General features: G+C 49.5%; 1 protein-coding gene across 2 annotated transcripts in view; it reads right to left on the reverse strand.

Annotated features, from left to right (window-relative positions):
• The window catches only part of Rab11fip4 (RAB11 family interacting protein 4), a 102,116-nt gene that overhangs the window by 7,997 nt on the left and 74,379 nt on the right, over window positions 1-19,740 (reverse strand). For both annotated transcript variants that reach the window (XM_020161944.2, XM_074046424.1), the window contains 10 exons: window positions 11,138-11,367; window positions 7,276-7,470; window positions 6,612-6,746; window positions 6,302-6,337; window positions 4,891-4,990; window positions 4,511-4,614; window positions 3,686-3,826; window positions 1,284-1,365; window positions 689-826; window positions 454-612 (listed from right to left, as the gene is read on the reverse strand). In XM_020161944.2, coding sequence (XP_020017533.2) covers window positions 454-612; window positions 689-826; window positions 1,284-1,365; window positions 3,686-3,826; window positions 4,511-4,614; window positions 4,891-4,990; window positions 6,302-6,337; window positions 6,612-6,746; window positions 7,276-7,470; window positions 11,138-11,367 — 1,320 coding nt within the window. The remainder of the gene's footprint in view (window positions 1-453; window positions 613-688; window positions 827-1,283; window positions 1,366-3,685; window positions 3,827-4,510; window positions 4,615-4,890; window positions 4,991-6,301; window positions 6,338-6,611; window positions 6,747-7,275; window positions 7,471-11,137; window positions 11,368-19,740) is intronic.

Below are 19,740 nucleotides of genomic sequence, written 5' to 3' on the forward strand. Positions count from 1 at the left end.
ATCAGGCTGAACTGCTACTTCACTGGACATCACTTGTTCACTTCTTGACCCCTCTCCCACACCAGGGTGCTCCCAGGAACTCTGTGAAGTGGGATCTCAGGCTTAGGGCCTACTTCCAGGAGAACCCAATTTGCCAGGCACAAATCTGCAGCTGGGTATAGTCTCATCCCCAGCACCAGAATAGGACAGACGCATCTCTTTATATGGACATGAAGGAAAGAATCTGCAATCCAGTGGATGTAGCTAGTACTAAGTGGCTTGGCCAGAGTGGTGAGCTGGGATAGCCAGCCCTGAAGGTCAGGCTGTCAAGAGAAGAGGACAGGAGAGTGTGGGGAGTGGGGTGGGAGGGGGCTGCTGCTCTCAGCTCCCTCACTGTGGCCCCAGTACATGAAGCCCACACAGCCGACCTGGCCACCCCATCACAGCCATCCAACAGTGGCTTCTGGGGCCCACCTGCTTCAGCCGCTTGACCTCATGCTCGAGTTCTACCTCACGGGCTCTGGCATTGAACTCGCCCAGGCTGGATGACGAGCTGCGGCCTCTGCCTGGCCGCTCACAGTCCAGCTTGTACATCTGCAGGTGCTCCAGCTCCTTACGCAAGTCCTCAATAAGCTGCAGAGGAGAGAGGCTGATTGGTGGGAGCGTGGATGTTGAGGAGACCCCTGGAGCCCTCTGGACTGGGACCCACCTCCTGAGTCGCCTCCCGCTCCTTCTGGAACTCAAGGCGGTTCTGCCGCAGCTTGTCCATCATGCGCTTGTACAGGTCCATCTCGTCCTTGAGCCGCAAGCTGGTGTCTTCCAGCCGGTCGGACATGCGCTGCCGCTCCTGTTGCCAGGGAGACCTGGTCAGGGAGGAGAGCTCCCAGAGATGGGGCATTGTGCCCTGGGGATCGGATTAGCCACCTTGGCATGGACAGGCAGACCAGACCCCATGGACAGAGCCCTCCAAATCCTGACTTAAAGAAATAGCCAGGTCCTCTGAAGTCCTTCTGTGATATCAGGGAGAGCCTGAGCAGAAGCTGTTAGCCCAAACAGAAGCTAACCTCTCTCTTTTAAGAGTGTAATTCCCATTATAAAAGGAATATATGATATATATTGTACACACCATAGAATACTTGGATGATCAGAAATTCAGAAATGTAAGTCATTAGTCACATTTTTTTGCCTTTTTTTTTTTTGGTAGTGGGAATTTTTAAGGATTTCAGAAATTGTAATCTAGAGGCCCCCAGTGACCAGTATCGCCTCTCTGTGGACTTGGTTCCTGGCTTGGACCTGCTTCTCACCTCATCCAGTTTCTCAGTCTGTGATTTGAGTCGTGTCACTGTGGTTCTAAGCTCGGTATTTTCTTCTTCTAATTGCTGTACCCTAGGGGAAGGAGGAGGACATAAATCTTAGAAATCTGGAATGGTCTGCAGCTATTCTCTGCTCCCTAAAAAGAAGAGAAGATACCAGAAACCTCCAGAGAGAAAGTCAGACAAGAACAAGTATCACTGGACACCAGTGGCTCACGCCTGTAATCCTAGCTACTCAGGAGGCAGAGATCAGGATTGTTGTTCCAAGTCAGCCCAGGCAAATAGTTCATGAGACCCTATCTTGAAAAACCTATCACAAAAACGGCTGGCAGAGCGGCTCGTGGTTAGGGCACCTGTCTAGCAAGCAGCATGAGGCTCTGAGTTCAAACACCAGTGCCACAAGAAGAAAAAAAAAGAAAAGAAAAAGAGAACAAGTATTTCAAATGATAGGTTGAGCATTTCTAATCAAAACTCCAAAATGCTAGAGCACCAACATGATACCACAAGCTGGAAATTCAATACCATGAAATTTTATTTCATGCACAAATAAAAAATACCGCATAAAATTACTTTCAGACTATGTGCATAAGCTATATATGAAGTGCAAATGAATTTCATGTTTAAAGGTGAGTGCTATCCCCAAGGTATCTCATTATGTATCTATTCCAAAATCTGAAAAAACCCTGAAATCTGAAATACTTCTGGTCCGAAGTGTACACTCAACCCATATAACCTTGAGTTTCCTGTCAGTGAAGGGAAAATAGTAAAAACACTGAATTATCATTCTTATTTCTTGATAAAAGGAAACATTCATCTGTGAGTAAGAACATCAGATTCTTTTTGCATGCATCCTTTGAAGCCTGAAACAACAGAGGGATGTTTGACTGCTAGATAGGGAAGCAACCTTCCCATGGTAGGCTGTGATTGGGCCTCTTGTAGAATCCACAGGTTGAAGGCAAGTACCATATTCGCTCCCCATTTTCCACCCTCAGCACCTTTCCCAGGGAAAAGTGCTCACAGCAACTAAGGGCCATAGGCACTGGGACCAAGACAACAATCTTCTGTGGGCGTACTCACAAAGGGCTGCCCTCAAGTGTCTCCATGAGGAGAAAGAGTCAGGTACTCAGGTGGTTGCATGTGGCCTGAGAAGAGGGCTGTTGAGATGAGCTGTTGAAACTGTGCAGGGTCTTTTCTGGCACTGATTCCTGCAGCACACGCCCCCACACTGACATTGTCCCATTCTGGAGAGGGGGTTTCCTGGCCTCAATGTTGCCCTCCTGGCTCCCAAGGACTGGTCCCCAGGCAAGGGCCAAAGAGGAATTCAGACCCCCATGGAAGGCAGGAAGTGAGGAATGAGGCATTCCCCATGAGTCAGGGAACACTATCCATGTCCAGCGTCCCCTGGATTGGTCCAAAGGGCACCAGTTAGGAGACAGCCCCCAGTGGCACTTTGACCTCTGGGATATACTCCCATTGTCTTCTTCCACCACCTCTGTGGTCCCAGCCACCTATCTAGGGACAGCAGCAGATAGAGCAGGTTGAGTGAGTGCAGTCACCCTTAAGGACACACAGCTCCAGAGACAAGTGTAAACAGCTTCCAAAGCACAAGTCCAAACTGAACACACACGCCTGGTGATGAAAGTGACACAGCAGGTCTCAGGCACAGGGGAGCCTAAACATCTCCTCACCAAACTGCATCAGGACTGGTTATCCAGTTCCCTTAGGCCTGCCTGGCTCAAGGTACTTCACATGGCTCAACTCCCAGATGCTGCTCTGCAGCCTCTCCTCACCCAGGCTGGGCTCAGGAGGGCCCAGACAGCCTGTAGGCACCAGGTTAGCATCTTCTCCACCAGAGCCTTGCTGTGACATACAACAGGTTCTGTGGGGACAGATAGGGAGGGACAGCAGAGAGATGATAGCATGCCCAAGGTTGTCAAGCTAATGGATGACCAGCGCAAACTCCCGGGCCAGTGCTGTTGCATCAGGTTCTGGTAATGAAGCCACAAGTACGGTAAAGGCATAGGAGCCCATAGCAAACCAGGGTCCTGGTTTTCTATTTCCCTTGGCCCCAAATTCAATGTACCCAAGGATTTAGGGTTAGGGGAGGATCTGACAGCAGGGGGCGCTCCAAGCCTGGATACCAGACCCACTTAGGGCTTGGGAGGATCAGGTTTGTTTTTTAAACCTGTTTTCTTATTGATAGACATCTGTATTGTTGCTTTACCTAATATGAATAGTGCTACTCTGAACACTCTTTTGCTTACTCCCTAAAGAACACATCCACATGTTTTTAAGGTGTCAAAAACAGAAGTGTTGGAACAGGAGGCCCAGTTTCCCCATCCACATGAGCTGCCAGGAAGAAAGGCATAAGGACAGATCTTGTGCACACGCACCTGGTGTTGAGCAGTTCCAGCTCAGTGCTCTTCTCCCGCTCTAGCTTGCTGTAGGCCTCCCGGTGTCGCCTAGCCTCCTCCTCCAAGGCCTGCTCTGCAGTGGTCTCCTGATCCTTCACCATTTCCTCCAGCTCGTGAACCCTGAGGCAGGGGCAAACTTTCATGGCCTGTGAGGTTTCATCCCGACCCAGGTACCTCGGGCCCTGCCACAGCCCCTACCACCCTACAGAGGGAAGTAGACAAGTGCCAGGACTGCCGGCCAGTAGCTTTGCTGACAGAATTGGAACACCGTGAAATCTAAGGAGAGGTATGGCAGTCACACATGTCAGGGAGGGGCAGACCTAGAGAAGGTCCAGAGGAGAGTGAGGCTGCACCAAAGACAGAGTGACATGCTGGACAGTGGGCAGGGGAACAGACCAAAGGCTGGGACAAGTCCACTGAGTTTCCTGCATCTAGGAGGGCAACTGAACCCAACTCCTCCTGCCTCATCAGCAGTCAGCACTGGGGATGTCATGCTCAGCGGGCACCCCCACAGCGCCTTGACCCTCCTGATGTTCCACTCACACTAGCCTCCCCTCTGCAGAGCTCGTCCCCAGGAAGGGAGCACAGGCTCTCGCTGCAAACAGAGAGACGTAGATCCCAGCTCCTGTCTAAGGGCCACCATGGGGCTGCAGACCTGATGGGGGGAACCTACCAAGCCTAGAGTCAAAGTCAAGCTCCTCAGACCCTCACAGCTGGAAGGACTGAAGTCACCTCCTCCAGCTTCTCTCAGGGGCAGCAGCAACTGGGACAGCCCCACATTCCCGAGTCAGAAGCTGGCCTGACCTGTGCACCAGCTGCGTATTCTCCTGCTTCAGCTTGCTTTTCAGGTCCCCATTTGTCAAGCTGTCATTCTCCAGCTCTGTCACCTTTTTTTCCAGGAAGCTCACCTATAGTATGGTGGCAGGGGCAGGGTAGAAAAGACCTTTGAGGCCAGAGGACTGAGAACCTAGAAACTGAAGTTTATGACCAACACCTCCAAATGTACATGGAAAGAACAGTCAAGCTTGGGGCAGGGGGCGGGACACACATGACTGTGCCTCGTCCCCCAACTCCTGGGCAGGCACAAGGTCTCCCAAGAGGCCCTGCAAAGTATCCTGGAACACTCCCCCGCTTCCCCAGGAGCATGCACACAAGGAGTCCCTTCCTTCACAGCCAGGGCCTACCTTCTCTGTGATGTCATTGTCACAAGAGTCGATGCTGTCCCGGAACAGATCTTCCGTGCTGCCGTTACTGCTGCTCAAGTTACTGTTGTGCATGAGCTGCCTGCAGGATGAGAGGCATCTGGTTGCAGAAGTCGGCTGCAGCCTGAGGACCAGACTCAACCATAGGCTGGGTGAGCATCCCATACCCTGGGGCTGCCAGGAAGCCATCAAGGAGGCCAGCTTCACTTAGCCAGGGAAGAGAGCATCACCTGACCTTCACACCTGACAGATGATGGCGGAGGGATGCTCCATCCCTTTCTTTTTAAAACTTATTTATTTATTTTATTTATTTATTTATTTATTTATGCGGTACTGGGGTCTGAACTCAAGGCCTACACCTTGTGCCACTCCACCAGCCCTTTTTTTGTGATGGTTTTTTCCAAGATAGGGTCTTGCAAACTATATGTCTGGTCTGGCTTTGAATAGCAATCTTCCTGATCTTTGTCTCCTGAGTAGCTAGGATTACAAGTGTGAGCCAGCAGCGCCTGGCTTCCATCCCTCTCTGAGTCCCTGGTAGCTCTGGCTAAATGATCACCAGTATTTCCTGCTGCCTCTCCACACCAGTGTCTAGCCAGCAGCTACCATTGGCCAGAGCTGTCCCATGAGACTCTCCTCTCCCAGATGGAAACCTCTATAGAAGTAGCCTGGTTCCTGCTATGTCTCCAGGGACTCTAGGAAGGGTGAAGGGACAGATCTACCCATATCCAGAGTTGGAAACAGGAAACAGGAGGACACTTGCAGAAGTCACCTTGGCAAGTTCCAGGACCCCAGAGTGACAGCCCCTTCCATAGTCTGTGACAGGCAGTAGTCCCGGTCTCTGCCAAGAGGTTGACCCACAAGCTCTGGGCTAGCCTGAGCCTCGCTGGCAGCTACTGATGCCCTGGGTATGGAGCTGGACCAGTCTGCAGGTGAACCTGTGCTGCGGGATCGCAGTGGGCTGGGAAGTCAGGCTTTCCCTGGAGCTAGGGGACCTGCTCTAATGGGGTACACTCTCACTGGATCTTTGCCAATAAGAACACTGGGGTCTCTGGTGTGGCTGCCAGCTTGAGTGGAGGGAAGGGCACCAACAGCTGGGTGGTAGCTCTCAGAGCATTACAGTGGCCCGCCTAAGGCTAAGGCAGTGAGAATTTGAAGATGCTGACCCCGCCAACAGAGGACACAGAGTGGGTGAAGGCAGGGTGGGGGTGGAGTTTAACCTTTTTGCTAAGAAGCAGACCTTTGGCTGCTCAGTCACTCTGTCCTGAGACAGCCTCATGGCCCTCTGCTCATTTGGTCACATGCAGGGCACTGGCTGGGTCAGGGCTGCAGCTCTGGAACCATAATGAGTTAAATAGGACAGCACTCAACCCGTCATCTTCCAAAGGGACCTTACCGTCCAAAGGCCGTGCTTGAAATCTTCCGGTTGGGGCTAGAAAGAGAGGAAACAGTCATTGAACAGAGGGGCTCTGGTTCAGGACCTCACTCTGCCCACAGAAGGACACCAAGGCGCAGGACAGGTCTCCCTCCACTGAAAAAAGGGGCACTCTCAGCTTGGTCTTGGGAAGGAGTGGCCTGACTTTACCACTGCAGGATGAGTTCAGCTCAGAGTGCTCTCCCCTGCCTGGTCAGAGGGCCACCCTGCCAGCTGCTGCTCCTCCAGGCCCCAATTGGCCTCCGCCCCCTCTTCTGGGCTGCAGTCTCACCTGTTGGCCTTCAGGTTTTTCAGCCGGGCTTCCAAGTCATTCAGCAGGTTGATCTTTTTGCAACACTGAGAGCAGTACACGTCCAGCAGCTCACTGTTGAAAGTGTGCCGCATCTTTCTTGGGGTCTGCCCCGCACTAGTCAGGGAGGGAGGGGAGGAAGTCAGCTTCTCGGCTGCTGGTAGGCTGCTGAGCCGGATTTACTTGGTTCCCCAAGACCTGTGATCTTTGATGCAGGGGGAGTGGAAATAAAGCAGCATAGCATCCCCTTCCCAATGGTCTCAAAGAGAGGAAGTCGTGAGATGTGCCCTATTTAACAGGGCAAACAGAGCTAACGTTAGGAAGTAATGACTCAGCTGGGTAAGAAGGGGTCATAGAAGATCACTTGGAAGGACCCTTTAACAACGAGGTTCTAGGAAGCAAGATGACATAGTCATCCCCTCCTTCCCCACTACTTCCCACTCCCATCTGCAGCTCCCAGGTCAGTTAATTGGCTCTTTCCCAATCAGGGTGTAAAGGCAGCAACCCAACATCCCAGTAGCAGAGCCATGTAGTTTGGGACAGAAGGAAGGACAGTCAGTTCAAGACTCTGCCTGACTCCTGGGAGGCTTGCTTGGTTCTGCCATTTTTCCTGGACCCCAAAAGAGACCCCAGACCAAGGGGCTACCTGGAAGACACTGAAGACCCCAGGTCTGAGTAGACGTTTGTCCTGGTCTCATCATCGGGGCAGGGGCTGCTGGGGGCACAGTCCACATCGTCCCCCTCCCCATAGTCTTCAAACTGCTCCTCATTGCTGATGAGTGAGGCGGTGGAGTGGGTGGAGAGGTCTGACGTTGTCATGGATGGAGTGTGGACCAATGACCTGGTGGCCACAAGCACACTGTTAGTGAAGAGTTGAGCTCTTGGTGGGGGAAAACCAGCCAAGGCCACAGTGGGAACCTGACCACTGTGTATCTTTTGACCCTTGGGGAACCCAACCTAAGGGGAGATCTTGCCACAGAAACTTCCTGCACAAGAGACAGGCAAACATTGGTTGCTACTTCATGGCTTAGCTGCAGCTGCATCACAACATACAGTTATTAAATTAGAATATACATTAGTGAATCAAATTATTAAATTCTAGTCAGGCACCGGTGGCTCACATCTATAATCCTAGCACTTAGGAGGCAGAGATCAGGAGGATCTTGGGTTAAAGCCAGCCTCAGCAAATAGTTCGAGAGACCCTATCTCGAAAAACCCTTCACAAAAAAGGGCTGGTGGAGTGGCTCAAGGTGTAGACCCTGAGTTCAAGCCCCAGTACCACAAAAAATATATATATATAGATCAAATAGTTGAAAGATTTGTAAAATATTGGCAATAAGGCAGAAAAATGAGTATCAAGACAAAGTTAGTATACACCTGTAATCCTACCTACTCAGGAGGTGGAGGCAAGAGCACCTTGAGTTTGAGGTGAGACTAGGCAACATATATCTTGGTTCCAAGATACTGGAACCCTGTCTCAAAAAAACAAAAACAAAATACAGCCAGGCGCTGGTGGCTCATGCCTGTAATCCTAGCTACTTAGGAAGCAGAGACCATGAGGATCAAGGTTCAAAGCCGGCCTGGGGAAATAGTTCAGTAGACCTTATCTCAAAAATAATCGATATAAAACAGGGCTGGTGGAGTGGCTCAAGTGGTAGAGCACCTGCCTAGCAAGTGTGAGGCCCTGCATTCAAGCCCCAGTACCAATAAAACAAAACAAAATACAGACAAAAGGGCTGGGGGGTGTGGATCAAGTGGTAGAATACTTACCTAGCATGTGCATGGCCCTGGGTTCAATCCTCAGTGACACAATAAATAAATAAATAAATAAATGCATATAAACTTTGAGATTTTTTTTCTTGATGGTACTGGTATTTGAACTCAGGGCTTCATGCTTGCTAGGCAGGCACTCCACTGCTTTAACCATTTCCTCACCCCAAGAATTTTGTGAAGATTGAGTATGTAAAAGGTATACATAGAAGGAAACACAGGGAAACATAAATATTAAACACAAATATTAAAATGGCAACAGAACTTGGGTTGGAAGATGGGTTATCTTCCCCCATTCTCATTTTTCCTACCTCTTCCAAGTTTTGTTTAATTAGCAATGTATTTAATTTCATGTATTTATAATGAAATGATAAATAACATGAGCTACTAGGTGAGAATGTCTCCCAGTTTATTGGGTGAACTTCTAATCCAAAGATACTTAATCCCATAGAACATGGGTCAGGGATCCCAGGATCTAGGGCCTCTGGCGGGTGACCATGATGTGGCCTGTGACATCTCAGTGCCTGGCTGAGCCCAGCTTCAATGCATCACTTGTCCAATATACCTTCCCTCTAGTCTCTATGTAGTCATTTCTCTGTATCATCACTCATAGACCGTGATTTCCCCACTCACTGAGCCTCCACACTCACAAATGGGAAACCTGAACCAGTGAAAAGAAACCCATCACATATAAAGGCAGTAACTCCCAAACCACATCCCGGAGGAACTCACATTTCTATATAAGGAGCACAGTGTTAGTGATAGGGTACCTCACCCGTATTTTATTTATTTACTTATCTGTCTACCCTCAGGTTCCTTAGCACTTCAGGCTGAATTGACCAAACTAATCAGTTCTTCTTGTACATTTTACTAAAACTCTGGGCACCTACTGCTGACTTACCTCTTGGTGGCGAGTCCCAGAAAACCATGGGACAACCAAATGGCAGATGACTGGCTACAAATCAACAGGTCTGCTGTCCATGGCTCTTTGTCCTTGGTCCAGCTGGTCAAGACTCCCAGGAAGCAATAGAACCCTCTCAATAGATAAAACACTTTGAAGGCTGCCACCAAGAACATCCCAACTCAGAACCACTTGAGTTTGAGAACTGACAAAATGTGTGAGGTAGAATCACAGAAAACTGACTTTTTTTGTAAGGTTGAATATGATTAAAAGTTGGTACTTTCATGCAGCTTGACCACTACTGGAACCCCTGTCTTCCTTCGCCAAATGTCTGGGTCAGCCTTAACACACACCTTCTTCTCATATAAGGGTCACCACTCCCAACTGCATGGCTTCCCCAGCCATAGAGGTGGCTGCATCCTACTGCCTCACAAGGACCGGATCCTTCCAGAGATTTTTTTTTTTTTTTTGTGGTATTGGGGTTTGAACTCAGGGCCTACACCTTGAGCCATTCCACCAGCCCTATTTTGAGATCGGGTCTCACAAACTATTTGCCCAGGCTGGCTTTGAACCACGATCCTCCTAATCTCTGCCTCCTGAATAATTAGGATTATAGGTGTAAGCCACTGGCACCTGGCTCTTCCAGAGATGTTTTTTAAGGACTGAAGCAGAAGGGACGCCCTTCTGCTGATACCAAACTAAAAGATGACCCTGCTCCACTGGGAAGTCACTTGTCTTTTTTTTTTTTTTTTTTCACTATGGAATGCAAATACTCTCCCACTAAGCTACACACCCAGCTCCACTTAAGTCTTAATAGTGGTGTTTTTGTTGTTGGTACCCCTCCCCGTCTCCGCAGTGCTGGGGTTTGAACTTAGGGACTTGTGCTTTAGACAGGCTTTCTACTATTTGAGCCATGCCCACAGCCCTTTTTGCTTTACTTATTTTTTACAATAGGGTCTCTCATTTTTGCCCAGGCCAGCCTGGACTACGATCCTCCTATGTATGACTTCTGTGTAGGTGGGATAACAGGTGTGAGCCACAATGCCTGGCTTTAACAGGGTTTTAAAACAACATTTCTGGGCTGAGGTGTCGCTCAGTGGCAGCACACTTGGCTGCATGCACAAGGACCTGGGTTGATCCTTAGTACCACAAGAAAACCAAACAAAAAAGTTCTGATGATGCACATGATCAACACAGAAAACAGATTATACACTAGAATACAGATGTAATCAAAATGATCAATCATCCACCTCCTAGAAATGACTAATCAATTTTTTTGTGTGTGGTACTGGGGCTTGAACTCAGGGCCTACATCTTAAGCCACTCTACCAGCCCTTTTTTGTGTTGGGTTTTTTCGAGATAGGGTTGGGCTGGCTTGGAATCATGATCCTCCTCATTTCTGCTTCCTGAATAGCTAGGATTACAGGCATGAGCCACCAGTGCCTAGCAACTGCTCGATTTTTAAGAATAATTTTTCCTCAAATCCAAGTACCATAAAAAAAATAATATTTTTTCTAAGCATTTCCTAATATGCAGGTAGTATGTGTTCTTCTTTTGACAAAGCTAAGGTCATACTTGTTGACATTTTTATAACTGCTTTTTAAACCTAATTGACATCATGGATCCTGCATCATTAGTCATTAAAACTTGACTTTGCACACCTGCCTGAAATTCCAGACCCATTCCTACGGTTAAGTATTTATGCTGCTTAAAATTTTTTGCTCTGCAGGATCCACATGAAAGTACTTTGAATGTACCCCATGCATACTTTCTGGAGACCTTGCAAGAACTGCATTTCTGGCCCAGAGGCCACATACTGCAGGGAGTTTTCACTCACTTATCCTCTGGCAGAAATAGGCCCCCAAGGCCCCGCTCCTTCTCCTCAGCAGGACTCCCAACAGAGCCCTCCAGGCTCTGGGTGCCCTCCATGGGGCTGTCCATGTCTGACTCTTGGGGGCCCTCAGGTGGGGCCAGTGTCATATCCTCCTCTTCGTCCTCAGGAAAGAAGCCAGGTTCCCTGGGGATGAGCTCGCCATCAACAAAGGTAGAGCCAGAAAAGTCACTGCCCTGGAAAAGATAGGGGGTGGGGGGAGACACATGGCACAGAATGAGTGGGGTTGGCTCTGTGGAACTCAGGGCTCATCAGACCCCAAGGGCATCAGCAGGGCCAGGGCCAGGGCCAGCGGGGTTGGTGTAGGAAGATGCAAACCTTGAGACCCTAAGTACAAGAATGCCTGGCAGGTGATTAGTGTTGGGGCCTCTCACACTGGCTGACTCATGAGTCCAGTGAGGAGCTGGAACCTCCCAGGGACAGCCATCCATGGAGAAGGGCCATAGCCAGCTGGCCACATCCTTCAGGACACCTGCATAGGAAGCCACATGCCTTGGAGAAGGGGACATCCACACTGAATGGCTGGCCACATGGAGCACCTATGTTGTGAGGTCCTGAGAGGCTTTCTGGGGCGCACAAAGGGCTCTGGGGACCATGGAAAGCTGATGATGAATCTGCCTGCAGTAGTTAGACTAATTTCACTCAGGATGATGCAAGATGCCAGCCTCATTCCTGGACAGACCCAAGGCGGATTCCAGCAGTGGGAATCCCCAGGATGTTGGGATCTCTCCCACAAGAGCTATGGGTAATGGAGCAAACATTGCCCTACCTTGTCGCCATGCTGGTTGGGAAGCCCAGAAAGCTGCTCACTTGTCTGTCCACACCCAGCAACTCTCACAGCTCCCACACCAGGCAGTGGAAAATAAGTGTCCCAGGAGCCAGAGTAAATGAGGTAGCAGCCCAGGGCAGTGACTTCTGAGACTCTGCCTTCAGAACTCCCCCTTTCTGCCCGTTCCCCAGTACGTGAAAAGACATCTATACAAAATGGCCCAGTCACTATCTAGTGACCCTAGCATAGGGGATTGGTCCAGGCCTGTAGCTTAACAAGGCCTCCTTAGGGTTTGCACAGAAAGACTGTCTGGTCTTTGAGGGGACTTTAGAAAGGGACAGTATCCTCAACTGGCAATACTGGCCATTGTCTGTAGTCCAATCTAACTCCCCAGGGCTCTGTCCTTGGGGAGGCAGAGGTGGCCCTGAGGACTCCTGTTCTCCCAGGGCAGAAGGCCAGCTCCCAAGTGCCACACAGGCTTGTTTGAGTCCAGAACATTCCAGGCGTGCCACCTTCTGCTGCTGCAGGCTCCCAGGGAGGAAGAGCAGGTGTAGTGTGTCCCTCCACAAGTCCTGGGGAACCCATGTGGGTGGGACTGACCAAGGGCACAGCTCTGGAGCCTGGCAGAATGGCTCTCAGTCCTGGCTAACCCGGCCATTCATAAGCTGTGTGCTGCTGGGCAAGTGACCACCTCTCCAAGTGACCACTTCTCTGAGCCTGAGTCCTCCCCTACAGAGTGGGGACTATTGCTTCTACCTCAAACACTGCTCCAAGGGACATGTGTGACAATTTTCACAAGCACCAGAGTCAGTAGCTGTGGCAGCCTTAGGTCCTGGCATGGCCTTTGGAGGGGCTGTAAGTGGCAGAAGCTGAGCTGTTCTAACAGCCCATGGGTCCCAGGCTGGTCAGCCAGCCAGGTCCTGACAGACAGACAAGCCAGGCCAGGTGAGTTGTCAAGGCCAGGGGTTTCTGGAGAAAGTTCTGAGGCCCAAGGAAACAGGACTCAACTGGCTTTTCTGGCATGAGGGTTCATGCTGCCAGTGTCGCCCCCCCCCCCCAATTTCTACCCTGTTCCAGCTGAGGCTAGACAGAACTGGCCCTGGCCAGAAGTGGAAGCCTAGAGGCACACAGTCTGCCCAAGGGGCTCCTCTCCAATCTCAAGAGCTGTGCTCACTCACCAACAGGCCTCAAAGTCACCCCTTCCTTGGTAGGAAGTTGGCAAGGGCTGACTTCAATGGCTGCTGAAAAGGCCAAGAATTGATACATGTCGGGGTGCTGTCCAAACTTGGAGGGCTCACAATGGCCCACTGTCTCTGCTGTCAGGGGTGGGGGGTGTGTATGGCGGGGCCCAAATGAAACAGCTTCATTTGGTCTTCACCCTCACCTACCTTGCCCTGGTGGGTAGCCATCTCAGTCATACAAGGCAAGATGCTTTCTCCTAGCAGCTAGTGCACAGAGAACACTGAGTTGAGTGACTGTACTTCTATGTTCTCTGCAAGAGTGGTGACATTGAACAGGTAGCCACGGGGACTTATGTTTGACCCCAGTGATCGGCACAGTACGTAATACATGGCATGTGATCAATGGCCCAGCATTGGTTGAACCAAGTTGCATTGCTGCATGGTGAGCTAGGAAGTCCAAACCACAGGACCCTGAGGCCTGGAGCCAATAATTCTGTGGTCACTGCATGGCTGTGTGATGACGGGATGAGCTGTTTCATTTCTGAGCCTCATCTGAAAGAGTGATGAGAGCACCTATGTGACAGGTTGCCATAGAGAATCTAGGACAGCATCTTACATCTCAAGGATGCCGAAGGGGTGGAATGGCATTAGAGACTCACTGTGGAGCAGGCTGAAGTGCCACTCCACCACTTACAAGTTTTGTAGCCTTAGGTTTATTGATCTGTTCAGTGCCTCAGTTTCCCCATCCACAAACTGGAGTTAACCATTATTAGAATTAAGTGAGTTGGTAAGTGTTCTAAGCACTTACAGTCTTAGCATATACAGAAAGTGCTCAATAAATGTGGGTTATTATTGTCATCACTGTGTTGAGTTACTGACTCCTACCCAGCCCCTGGGGAGCTTTCCTCTGACTTCCAGGGATATGATGGACCGGAGGAAGGCTGGACTCACCTTTGGTGAGCCTGACTTTTGCAAGTTCCAGAGTCTGCCCTCCAAGTCTACAAGGTCCTCTCCTGCCCACTCCCATGGAAGTCTGTCTGCACATTAATTACTCCCTTTAATAAGTGTTAAGATGAGATGCTGTCTGGGGAAGGGAGTCCAGGAGGCTCTGAGACACGGGCTCATCCATTCCCAGCCATGGCAACAGCTCCACCCCACAGGCAGTAACTTGGAGCCAAAGCACAGCTCTGTGGGGACAGGCTGGGTAAAAATAGCCTGGATGGGCACATCCCAGCTTCCCTCAAAGCCAGGCACCTGGCGGGCACACGTGGAACACCATCACAGAAGGCGTGGGGTAGTGGACGCACACCAAGCTAGCATGGGGAAGAAGCATGATGGACTGCTAGGCCAGGCCAGCGATGGAATCTCTCAATCACTCCCAGTCAGATGACAGCCTGGAAGAGAAAGGTCAAGGCCAGGGTCTTCCTGACTCATTCCCCTGGGGTGGGGAGGTGGGGAGGAACAGAAGCTTCAGTTTAGAGAGCTAACTCATGGGTGCCAATGCCCTAAGGTCCAAAGGGGGGGTGAGGCAGGGCTACCTGGGTTGAGACCCCCTATAGTCCATTATGGCTCAAAGGCTCTCACCATACAAAGATGACAGCAGTGGAGGTTGCTAAGAGATCCAGAGGTGATGAGCAGCCTTGGCTCCACAAAGGGTTGCCAGGTGCCAGTTAAGGGTCAAGGGGAGGAAAGAGGTTCAGTATCCATACAAGGAGATGGGAGCCTTCACCTGCCCCCAGCAAGAGCAAGCATGCCACAGGGCTTGTTCCCCATCTCAGCCTCTTTAAGGACAGCCTAATACTGTGAGAACAAAGCACTGTAGCCCTGAGCTTTCTGCTCTGATGAGTGAGACCTAGGTCAGAAGACAGGACAGATGCTATGTTCCTTTCCCAACCCCTGTCCCCCAGCTAGCTTCCCTCCCACAGACAGCAGCCAAGGAAGCTTTCAGGCCCTTTCTTCCCAGCCATTCCTGAACGCCCCAGAGTCAGAGTCTCATCTCAGCTCAAGATCCCTCAAGATCCCTCAGGAGCTCCTGGGAACAGATTTCAGTGCAACTGCTGCAGGCTGCTGTCAGCTAAGGTGAACTCACAGGTCCCAGGAGGGAGGGCAGTAGTGACTACCAGTATTTCCCCATTAATCTCAATAAGCAGTGCTTTGATTTTCACCTCCTGTGGAGGGAGGCACCCAGTCACCCATTTCACGGGTGGGACAGAGAGGTGCTTGGGCAGACCTGCTTCATTGCAATCCCTGTGGCCTGTGGAACCTCAGGCTAGGGTTGAGCAGAGCAGGAGAAGGCCAGGATGAGGCTTAAGACTCCTGCACCACTTGCATAGGCCAAAGGCACACAGAGAATGAGCCATGGCTACATGGCATCACAGCAAGCAGGTATGGAAGCCTACCTGGCCTTGCCTCCAGCATTTTCATCTTGGTAACTCCCTAATTCCACACCCTCTCCCCAACTCCCACTGCTAAGGAGTGCCAGAGGATTTGGGAGAGGGGACGTGCTATAGAAAAACTTAGAAAGGAGGGATGTCAGACAGTCCCAAACCAAAGTAGAAATGGGCAAGTTCCTGAGGGGTGGCAGAACAGAGGGATTGGCAGTACTAAGGAATTTAAAGACAGAGCATGTCCTTGGTGAGAGGCTGGTGCCAAGGGGTCTCTAGGAAGCACTTGGAGGGAAGGTAGAGGCAGATCTCAGCAGCGCCCACTCAGGCATTGGCCAGAGGTGTTCCCTCTTTCTGACTGTAATGACCAGTACCAGAGCTGGAGACCACCGGATGTCTATCCAAAGCTTCAACCCAGGTCAAGGTTCAGCTACACTTCCTCCCCCAGGAGCCTGCTGACCTAGGGGAGAAAAGGAGCGCCCACACTTGTAGCCAGGGCACATCTCCACTGCAAAGGCCTCTGCTGGCATCCTGCTGTGCTTTCTCTCTTTTCTTTTGGTGCTGTGCACGGTGGGCAGAAGCTCCATCACCGAGCGACACCCCAGCCAGCATCTGGTTCTGTGCGTTCAGCTACATCTGCAGCAGACTTGAGTCACAGGGGTGTGGGAAAGACTGGTCAGAACTGGTTTTCAAGCTCATTTAGACTATAGGCCACACCTTGGACTATGATGCATTGCCCCACTGGAAACTCCTTCCACCCTTGAGAAGGGCTCTGATCCCCATATCCACATAGCACCATTTCCACTCTAGTGACACGTAAGCATGTCAAGAGGTGGTATTTAGCAAAATTAAAAATAGATTACTAAAACTAACTGGGGAAGGAAAAAACAATAAAAACATGAATCATTCCAAAGGAAAGAGAAGAAGAGGAGAAAAAGAGAATCAAAGATCAAATGGGAAAAATTAAAAACAAATAACTCAACCACGTCAGTAGCATGTAACACACAAATGGCGTAAACAATCATATCAAAAGACAAACAGTATGAGACTAGGTAAAAAATAACTATATGCCATGTGCAAGAGATACAAGTAAAAGAATGAGAAAAAGATTCACAAATACCAACCAAGGAAAGCAGGTGGGACCACATTAATCTGGGGCAAAGTACTTTAGCTTTTGTTTGTTTTGAGACACGTCTTGGCCAGTAGCCCAGGCTGGCCTTGAACTCGAGATTCTCCTGCCTCAGCTTTCTGAGTACTAAGATTACAGATGTGTGCTGCCACATCCAACATCAGGCAAAGTGCTTGAAGGCCAGACGTAGGAGACACTTATCAATTTAACAAGATGTAACCCTCCTACATCTCTATGCGTGTAATAGCACAGTTTTAAAATACACAGGGCAAACCTTAGCAGAACTAAAAACTGGAGATTTTAAATGACCTCCCTCGGTAATGACAGAACAAACAAACAAGAGAATTAGCAGGATTAAAAAAGACTGACACACTACAAACCTGACCTGACACATAGAACACTACCCCCAACAACTGTAGAACAAAACCAGTAGATCAAAGGTTGATGCACAATACCAAACAGTCACCCTACAGATCTCTACAAAACACAGAAACCCTCTGCATTCCTTCACCATGGAAAAAATAGGAAATTGTCTCTGTAATTCAGACATCTCACTTAGAGTCAATGCTTGGGAATAAGCAGACATAGGCCTTTCAACAGGAAGTACACAGAAGCACCTATGACACAGTCTTAGCAAAATGTCTACTATTTAATACTTAGTCAAGCCTTAGACTAAATTCTACTAAATGGGAAAGCACGGGCAAGGGTAACAAATTCACACTGCCAGGGGAACACAGATGAAAACAGTATGCGGGACCTTCCCCTTCTACCATCTGGTGTGGGTCTATTACAGAAAGAGGATGTCACAGGAAAGACTGAGGGGGATTTTTCTAGATTAGTGGTTCCCCAGCTTTGGTGTACATCAGAGTCACATGGCAGGGGTGTTCAAACTCAGACTCAATCAGTTTCTGATTCATGAGGTCTGAAAATGTGCATTTCTATGGGTTGAGACAGGTTTTTTAAAAACCTTTTTAAAGCCAGGCACCAGTGGCTCATGACTGCAATCCTAGCTACTTGGGAGGCAGAGATTGGGAGGACTGAGGTTTAAGGCCATGCTGGGCAAAAAGTTTGAGAGACCCCCATCTTAAATGATGGCTGGACAGGGTGGTGCCTATCTGTGACCCCAGCTACTGCGGGAAGCATATATAGGGGGATCATGACTCAGGCTGGCTTGGACATAAAGCAAGACTCTATTTCAAAAATACCCATCACAAAAAAGGCTGGCAGGGTGGCTCAAGTGGTACAGCATCTACCTAGCAGGTGTGAGGCCCTGAGTTCAAACCCCCCGTACCACAAACAACAAACAAACAGATAAAGGATGGATTTCACCAGATTTAACACTCATACACATTTATGCACTGATTAATAGTTTCAAAATACATAAGGCAAAACTTTTGGGGACAAATAGGAAAACTGGAATACAGTCTAGATACTGGACAACAGTAGGGAATTACGCTTAATTTTGTTAGGAATATTAATAGTATATTAGTTACAAAGGAAAAATGCCCTCAGTTTTGATAATATTTTGTCTAATTTCCTTTCAAATGGTTCAGAAAATAAGCAATACACGCAGATAAAGCAAATATGGTGGCAGCACTGGACAGCAACAGGGCATGCAAATTCTGTGTGCTGCTTTCACCTGGACTGGCTCCATGGTGAACTGTTAGGCTGCCAGGGCTGGCTGTGGCTCCAGGTGACACTGTGGATGCTCTCGGTAGCTCCTATGGCTGATGGAGCTATGGCTACAGAGGGGCTGTGTGGTGGGCTTGGGAGCCAAGGGGACAGGGAGGAATATACCACACCCCTTATATGGAGCTTCAGATTGGGGCAAGACCTTGGGGAGTTACACAGGTTGGTGGCTGAAACTGTGACTGGCCCTATCCTCAATAGCTTTCTAGGGCAGACAGTGGTATCTGCAGCCATAATCAATTCTCATAGGTACTTGCTTTTTTGGTCTGTTAGAAGTAAGCTTTATATGAATACATGAAAAAGGCTCCAACTTGCTGTACTGATTAAGGAAAAGGAGACAAGCCCTGACACATTTAGCTCCATTTAAAAGGAATATGAACAAATGAGGCCATCCTTGGCGAATACTACCCTAGAGGCAGAGCCCACAGAAATACCAAGCCAGGAGGACAAGGTACCCTTTGAGGATTAGATAATCATGGTAGCCACATTTCCAAAGGGTCAGTGATGTCTGAAGTCAGAACAACCCAGTCTCTAAAAAATGATTTGGGTGTCAGAAAACTACTAGAAACTTTTCCAAGTGCAGCATATAGCCAAGAGCCACACCATCTGAAAGTGGAGCTGCCTCCCTCCACACAGGCTCGCCTGGGATGCTGCATTCTGCTCACCCTCCTCTTCTTCCCCTTGGAAGGAGGTTCCAAAGGCCCTTTTCTGATGTGGGCTGAACTGTGTTCCTCCCCCCCCCAACTAAGATTTACATGTTAAAGTTCCAATACCTGGCACCTCAGAATGCGAGTGGTTTTGGATATAGGGTCTTTAAAGAAGCAGTCAAACTGAACTGAGGTCATCAGAGTGGGTCCTAATTCAATCACTGCTGTCTTTATAAAACTAGGAGATCAGGGCCCAGACATAACAGAGGGAAGACCATGTGAGACAAAGAGAAGATGGTCATCTACAAGCCAGAGGCTTCAGAAGAAACCAACCCTACTCTCAGAATTTAGCATCCAGAAGTGTTAGAAAATACATTTCAGTTGTTTAAGCCACCCAGCCTGCAGGGCTTTGGTATGGTAATCCCAGCAACCAATACTTCTCTTCCCAGAGGAAGCCCTCACCCAAGCTCCGCCTGGATGTTTCACCCACATCCCCACCCTGATAATGAGTGAATTCCTTCCAGGGCAATTCAGTTTCAGCTTTGAGAGAACTGGCTCTCCAGACCCTCCAGGAATTCCGGGATTCACGTATTTATTTACTCTTGGTCTCTCCTCAAAAGAAAAAGGATAGATTCTCTTCTCAGTTTGAGATGCTGCTGCTTGTGTGTGTGGTACTAGGGTTTGAACTCAGGGCCTCACACTTGCCAGACAGGCGCTCTACCACATGAGCGAATCAGCCAGACCTTTTTT

Source organism: Castor canadensis, chromosome 11 (genome assembly GCF_047511655.1).
Source record: "Castor canadensis chromosome 11, mCasCan1.hap1v2, whole genome shotgun sequence".
Taxonomy (NCBI): domain Eukaryota; kingdom Metazoa; phylum Chordata; class Mammalia; order Rodentia; family Castoridae; genus Castor; species Castor canadensis.